The 7463-nt window shown below is 63.5% G+C and overlaps 1 protein-coding gene across 1 annotated transcript; it reads left to right on the plus strand.

The window, feature by feature from the left end:
- The first annotated feature begins 1582 nt into the window (after window positions 1-1582).
- Window positions 1583-5652, plus strand: Prr36 (proline rich 36). Its single transcript, XM_023705127.1, has 5 exons — window positions 1583-1775; window positions 1938-2028; window positions 2195-2337; window positions 2433-4688; window positions 4870-5652. The coding sequence occupies exons 1-5, from the start codon at window positions 1583-1585 to the stop codon at window positions 5379-5381; spliced, it is 3195 nt and encodes a 1064-aa protein (XP_023560895.1). The 3' UTR covers window positions 5382-5652.
- Window positions 5653-7463: the final 1811 nt, after the last annotated feature.

A 7463-nucleotide genomic window follows, 5' to 3' on the forward strand; every position in this document is an offset into this window, starting at 1 on the left:
AAGGTAAGATAAACCCCTTTACTGCAGAGATCTTTTGGTCTCGAGCTTTGGGTTAACTCATCCAGGGCCGCAATCCCCTGTAAGATCCTCAGCCAGATTCCTCACAAATGCATGACACTCCACAGCCCAGGGTGGGCTGAAACCCTCACACGGGGTGCTCCGCGTTGCTTCATGGCCTGGCTTTGCCCCCCCCCCCCCCACGGCCCAGGACACCTGTGCTGACTACGCCTCCAGACAGCCCCGAGTGTGTGGGAGCGCAGGTGCTGTTCTGCGAAGGCTGGGTCAACTCTACCATGCTTTTTCTTCTTTCTTCCTCTTTCTCCTCCCTACCCCTTTTTTTTCCTCCTCACTCCCTTCATCTCTTCTCAAAAATCTAGGGTCTGCCTCCCATCCCCTAAATCTCCAGGCTGCTTACTTCCGGCAGCCCCACTCGCCCTCATTCCTGCCTAGGGTCTTAGAAGAGCTTTGGAGTCTGAGAGAGAGAGATTCCCACATACATCCCTGGCCTCCTCGGTCGCTAAGGCCGGGAACAAGGACCTGCGGCCTAGAGGGGCTGGATTGGTCGGTGGGCCCGAGGCGCAGAGGTCCCGCCCTCTGGTTGCCAGGGCTCAGCCAATCCACGTCCAAGCCGGCCTTGGTTTCCAGGTGGTTGCGCGTAGGGAGGAGGGTGTCGGAGCAGGTGCAGGAGAGTATGTAAAGGGTCTGGGGTTCTCCAAGGGATCGACCTTCTAAACCCCTCTGTTTCGGTCTCTGTGCTTGTCCGTAGCAGCCTCGGAAACCGGCTGCTAACCTACTCTACCCCCTACCGCTGCAACGCCACTCCTCCCTCCGGCGCGCACGCCTTTCCCCAGCCCCTCCGCGCGCACCCGAGTCTGGCTCGAGCTCCAGCCCTGGGCTCCCCCGCCCGCAGCCGAGGGGCGGGGCCGGCCCGGCTCCCCGGGCGCAGCCGTCTGTAGCCCCCTCCCCTCGCCTTCCAGCCGCTCCAGGCCACCGAGGCTCTCGGGCCAGGCCCCACCCAGGACCTAGAGTGGAGCGGGAAAGCCGAAGCCAGAGGTGCGCGCAGTTCGAGCAGGTGGAGACGCGGGTCTCGGAGCGCGGGCCAGGGACGGGCTGGGGGAGGGGTCGGGCCCCAGACCCGGCTCTTTGTCTCCGGAAGCCCGATTGCGGGCAACGAGGCTGCTCTTCCTCCCGGCAGGTGCTGGCATCCTCGGGGAGGTTGGGGAGGGCGCGCGCTCAGGTCCTGGGTGAGGGGAGCTCTAGGCTCCCTGTGGGTCACCGAGGTCCCTGATGGGCGAAGGGTAGGGGCGTGGATGTTGGTCTTGAAACCCAGATGAAGCCAGGGTGAGGTCGGTGAGGGCCTCTCAGCTTCGGGAAGAAGGAGGTGGGGGTGGGACTTAGGGACATCAGCGAGCAGCTGGGCTGCGGAGTGGGTGTGGGTGATGTGAGGGAAGCCGATTCAGGCACCCATGGGTGGCGATGCTGGGGGAGGAAGCTGCGAGGTGCCATGATCCAGAGCTCAATAGGCACCGCAGTGGTCCAGGACCTGGGGTGCTGATCCATCGGTCTCCTCCTCAGGTGCGGGATGGACAAGAGGGACCAGGCAAAGGCAGGGGGCACCGTGAGGGTGCCCGCTTCTCGCCCTCCCGGCCTACCCATCCCTAGGCCCCCAGGGTCTCCTCGACCCCCTCCTCCAGTAACTGCTGCAGCCCTTCGAGTTCTGGGAGCGGCAGGGGCTACAGGAAGAAGACCCCTGGCAGAACGCAGTGGGGGCGTCGGTAGAGCTGAAGCTGCCACTCGAGGAGGACCATCGCGAAGTGCTGGCACAGGTCCCCGGAGCCCAGGTCCCCAGCCTCCTCCCTCTGTCCTAGCCCATCTTCCCATCCCCCTTAGACACCCCTTCTTTCCGAGACACTGTTGACTTGACCATCTCTCTGCAGCTTCCAGGCCCCCAGCGACTGGGAGAGGAGAGCGGCCCCCTGCCAAGACCCCAGGCCAGGTCTCTGTCTCTAGCCCAGCCCGTGCCAACAGGTAAGGAAGGAGCTCTCTTAGCGGAGCACCGCAATCTGTAACCATAATGTTACACATGAGCTAGGGGTTTGGGAACACTTGACCCTCACTGGCTGCAAACTGGATGGAAACCATTATTGGTATCCCGGAGAGGGTGAGCACCTCTCTCTCTCATATAGTAATATAGTAACATAGAGCTGGTTTATTCCGTCCCCAGGTCAGGCCCAGGAGGCCAGAAGGGATCACAGCCCCCAGGTGAGGAGCCTCTTGCCAGGGGAAAAACCTCGGAGGCTCCCAAAAGGAATGCAGTGAGCTCTGGAGCGCGGAGAGGTACCTGGCCTGGGGAGGAAGTGGCCCCTAGGCGTTGGGTTGTGGGCTGCCTGGGTGTTATCTGAGACCCCTTGGGCCTTTTGGTTTGTCTCCAGACTCTTCAGGGCCCACCTCAGGGGCCCCCTCTCCAGCGGCCACACGTCGGACCAAGGCTACAGGCTCAGAGGTTGGACTCCCCCGACCGGCCCCCAGTGCCCAGCTTCGGCCCCAGACCGAGGTGCCCAGGAGATCTGTGAGCAGCGCCACAGAGCGCAGCAGTGCCACGGACTCCAGTCCCGCGGCCCGGAGGCGGCCCAATGCCGGAGGGGCCCTCCAGAAGCCGGCCTCGCGTTCCCTGGGCTCCAGCGCTACTCATCTGGCCTCCCCAGCCCGCTCTGGGGCCTCGCTTCGTGGACCCCGGGCTCCTGTGCAGGCGTCACAGCCCAAGTCCAAAGCGCTGCAGGCTGTGCGCCCTCCGCAGGCCGCTTCTCCTAGGAAGGAGGCGGCCTTAGCTCAAGGCCGGCCTTCTTCCTTGGCCACGCCCCCTCCACCTGGTACCACCGCACGGCCAGCACCCGCTCCCCTGCTCCCTGGCGCCCAAATGCTGGCCACACTCCCTCCCTCTCCACCGGCCACGCCCCCTCCACCTGCCGCCCTTCATCTTCAGGCTCCGCCCGCCCAGCAGGCCCCGCCCCCTCCGAGAATCCCGTCCCCTCCACTAGTCCTGCAGAACCTCCCCTCCCCGCCAGCCACCCCCCCTTCGCAAGCTCCACCCACGCAGCCCAGCAGGCCCTTTTTGGAGGTGGCAACCTTGCCCCCGCTGGCCAAGCCTGCACCCTCTCCCTCACTTTCACCTCCGCTGCAGAATGTCCTCCCTTCCCAGGCTTCTCCAGTTTTACCACCGCTTCCAACTCCCTTGGCCACACCTCCTCCGTCCTCCCCAGCGCTATCTTCAGCCCCGTCCGCTCTACAGACCCCCGTCTCTCCACCAGTATCTCCCAGGAACCTGCCATCTCTGTCCACGCCCACTCCGCCGGCTCTTTCCACTCTGCCCACGCCTCTCCGCAGCAGTCCTTCCCTGTCTCCATCCCCTCTCCAGACCCTGCCCTTTAAGATGCCTACACCGCCTTCGCAAGACCCGCCTCGGGCCATATCCCCTGCCCAGGGTCCTCTAGCTTCTCCCTCTCCTCCGGCCTCAGCGCCCTTGGAGGCCCCGCCCAAGCCCCCTCGGTGTGCCCAATCCCCTCTGACCTCGCCACCCGCACGAGTCCCACCTGCTCTGGCCGCGCCGCCTCCTCCGGCCTTGAGCCCTCAGCAGGCCCCACTTTCTGTGGGCTCACCCCCGCTGCAGGCCACGCCTTCTTTCCTGCCCACGCCCCTTATGCAAACCCAAACCTCTCTGACCTCGCCTCTGCAGGCGTCTCTGACCCCGACCACGTACCCTTTTCCCCTTCTCTCTCCCCCTGCCTCGCCTCCTCTACAGCCTCTTCTCTCTCCTCCAGCCTTACTGCCTCTGCAAGCCTCTCTGTCTCCTTCTGCCTCCCCTCCCCGGTCTCCTTTGGCCACTAGACCTCCACTGGCCCCGCCCTCTCAAGACTTGCACCCGCCCTCTCCCCTAGCCACGCCTCCTTCACAGGTCTCCCCTCTGGCCTTGCCTTCCCTGCAGGACCCGCCCTCTCCTATGGCTACGCCCCCGGCGCCGGCCTCGCCTTCCCGGGTCTTTTCGCTTCAGGGCTCTTCCTCTCCCAAGCTCACACCCCCTCCTCAGGGCCTACTTCCGCTGAAGGCCCCGCCCTCTTCGCTGACCACGCCTTCGACACAGACCCCGCCCCCTTTGGCCTCGCCCCTCCCTTCCTTTACCCTGACCACGCCGTCCGCAGTGGTCCCTTCTCTGGCCTTGCCCCCTCTGCAGACCCCGCCCTCTCCTGTGGCCACACCCCTTCCACGGGCTCCACTCCTTTTGTCCTTGCCGCCGCTGCAGGCCCCGCCCCCTGCACCGGCCGCGCCTCCCCCGCCCTCGCCCCTTTTGCAGGTCCCACCCTCTCCCCCCTCCTCCCCCGTTCGGCAGGCGCCCCGCCGCCCTCCGACCCCTGGTCCAGATGCCTCCATCTCCGGCCCACGGCTGACCCTAGCGCTAGCCCCGGCTCCACCGCCACCACCGTCGCGCAGCCCGTCCAGCACGCTGAGTGGTCCAGACCTGGCTGGGCACAGCAGCAGCGCGACGAGCACGCCCGAGGAGCTGCGAGGCTACGACAGTGGGCCGGAGGGCGGTGCTGCAACCTCCCCGCCAGCTGATGCGGAGCTCGCCGCCTGCCACCCGGCTGTCTGGAGCCGAGGCCCTGCCCCGCCGCTGGCCATCCGCGGTGCTCCAGGTAGGAGGAGTACATCTGGGCCCGGCCGGCCGGGGCAGGGGGCGGGGCTCGACTCAGAGGCGGAGCAGCAGGAGGGTTCTGGCTGGACGGTGAGGGGCGTGGTTAGAGCGAGGGAGTGAATGGAAGAGGGGCGGGGCGGAGCTTCCGGCTTCCTGGACCTGCCCTGCGCTTCTCCCGGCAGGAGCTTCTCTGCCTTGGCCTCCAGCCGCTGGGCCCGGCTCTGCTGATGGCCTGTGTACCATCTACGAGGCTGAAGGGCCCGAGCCGCCGACTCCCACCCCAAGCGCGCTGGATACGGGACCCGGGCCCAGCGCCGGCGGTGGAAAGACCGGGGCTGGCGCCGGGCAGGGCACCTCCTCTCGGAGCCCGAAGCCGGCGCCCCTGGGCGAGCTGCCGCTGGGGGCGCTGCAGGCGAGCGTCGTGCAGCACCTGCTGAGCCGGACGCTGCTGCTGGCCGCCGCCGAAGGCCCTGGGGGAGCCAGCGGCGGTGGGCCAGGCGGCGCGGGGGGCATTGGAGTCTCGGGGGGCGCCCGAGCTCCGCTCAGCGATGCCGAACTGGGTCGCTGGGCCGAACTGCTGTCTCCTCTGGACGAATCCCGTGCTAGCATCACTTCAGTTACCAGCTTCTCCCCAGACGACGTGGCCTCCCCGCAGGGTGACTGGACTGTGGTGGAAGTGGAGACTTTCCACTGAGCTCCTGCCTGGCTTTAGGGTCCGTTTTCCTTAGGCCCCGCTCTCGTACCCTACAGTGTGACTCTGGTCCCATTGGTTTTAGGCCTTAGAGCTCTCCGAATGTTTTGGCCCAGACTCCAACCTGGCTCAAGTGGGGCTCGTGACCCACCCACGCCCTACTGGTTGGCCCCTTTGGCTTATGATAAGACCTTGTTCCTTCTAGCCAAGCCCCTTGTCCAGTGCAGTGTCTACTACGTGCAGCCCAAGTTTGCAATAAACCCAGGACGCCGGAGCTCTCCTGCCTTCGCTGTTGCTCTGGGGCTGGGATTTGGGGTCCTCCCATGGGTCTGGAGGTGGGGGGCAGCTGAGTAGCGCCGGGGGAACAGGCATGTACATGTTAGAGCTCTGGTTGAATTGTGTGTTTTTTGTCCTGTCGAAGAGGAGCCGGGGAAGTGAGGCTGGGTCTAGGTCTTGGTGCTGCGCAACCGCATGCCCGAACTTGTGCTTCTTCTCCCCATCTGACTTCTGGTGGAAACGTCAGGCTGATCGGAGGAAGTTCTTTCCACACCGTGCTGGGGCACTGGTGCTCCTAGGGAACAAGTGAGAAGGGCTTGGCCTGGGTGGGGACTGCTTTCCAAACCTCTGTGCGGTGTCCACGCCCTTACCTGCATGTCCTCAGGTGAGGGACTTCCCTTGAGGGCAAGACCTGGAGCAAGAACTCTGTAAGTGGGAACCCAGGGAAGGGGCACATCCTCCCCTTGCCTGCCTCCTGACCCTGGGTGCTTGCTCTGCTCACCAAGGAGGCGGTTGTGCACAAAGCAGGCCAGCAAAATAATCCTCCACAGATGTGGAGTCCCTGGCTGACTCCACAGGGTTGGAGGTGCAGGGACGAAGCGGGCTATCCCAGGGTTGGATAGGGATGTGGAGGTCCACACTGCCCCTCTGGGTGGCACATACACAAGGGATTTTTGTCCTGTGTGCTACCTTGGGCATCCTCATTAACTTACACCCAGCCTCTTCACTCAGAATCCCTTTCCCTTCTTCCCCTAGCTTAGTCATGGACTGGCTTGCCTTCCTGCCAAATGCCCTTCCCAGGGAGCTCCTTGGTAGGTCTTTCTTCTCCAATGATGCTTGGCTTGGTACTAAGAATGAGTGCAGCATCCTCAGGGGGCAAAGGACAAACTAGGTCTCAGTGTGGGATCCTCAGCTCTCTGTCTGGGGCTGGCCCCTTTCTGCACTCTGTGACTATTGTGGGCATCTCTGACACATACCTCCCATCCTGGGGTCTGCATGGGCCCTGCTAACTCCTCTCTAGACAGTTGGGGGGAGGGAGGCCAAAAAGCTGCCTCAGTCAACCTGAGGTTTGTGAGAAACAATTTGCAGCTCCCCATTGGTGGGCACCAGGTTGTCCTTATTCTGAGTCTGCAATAAGCCCCAGGGGAGAGGTGACTCTGACAGACTGGGCAACTCCCCTGAAGGGGAAGGCACACATTGATGTCCTCTGGGGCCCTACCCCCACTTGTTGGAGTTAATCACCCTGTGGGAGACAGAGGTGTAGGCAGAGACCATTAGGTCTCAGCATTTACTCTATGTAATGCTGGGACAACAGGTGAGACCTGGCTGTCCTGAAGTGGAACATGTCATGCGCAGCTGTGTGGCTTGGGCAGCAGGAGGGGCCACTTTGTGGGACCACACTGGGGTACAGCAGGGCTTGGATGGTTCTGCCTAGACCTGATTAAATTTTTGCTCCTAGGTAGCCTTCAAGCTTTGCCATTTGTGCCCCTGTCCTCCACACGCCAGCCCTATGAGGAAGACCCAAAAGGATACTACGCATGCCTGTTGGGTCTTCTTCTGGGGATTCCCCCATCTGCTGTCCCTAGTGTCTGCCACACTGTGCTCTCTCCACTGGTGTCTCTGTCTCTTCAGCCACCCCTGGGCTCCTCACAAGCCTCAGTGAAAGCCATCCCCACTTGGCTCCTCTAGTAGCCCTGTCCTGGTCCAGCTTCACCTGTGTCCTGTTCCTCCTAGTGGCAACACCTAGCCTTTATGCTTTTGCTCCTAGAGGAGACGGACAGCCATGACTTCCTGGCGCAGTAGTCTGGT

This window comes from Octodon degus, unplaced genomic scaffold, assembly GCF_000260255.1.
Source record: "Octodon degus isolate 3935 unplaced genomic scaffold, OctDeg1.0 scaffold00214, whole genome shotgun sequence".
In the NCBI taxonomy this organism is placed as follows: domain Eukaryota; kingdom Metazoa; phylum Chordata; class Mammalia; order Rodentia; family Octodontidae; genus Octodon; species Octodon degus.

Bases quoted from the DNA above. Each gene is read 5' to 3' on its own strand.
- Prr36 (XM_023705127.1), top strand. From the start codon at position 1,583: ATGGACAAGAGGGACCAGGCAAAGGCAGGGGGCACCGTGAGGGTGCCC. The intron at 1,776-1,937 runs GTAGAGCTGAAG...ATCTCTCTGCAG, and splicing joins AGAACGCAGTGGGGGCGTCG to CTTCCAGGCCCCCAGCGACT. The intron at 4,689-4,869 runs GTAGGAGGAGTA...TTCTCCCGGCAG, and splicing joins GGCCATCCGCGGTGCTCCAG to GAGCTTCTCTGCCTTGGCCT.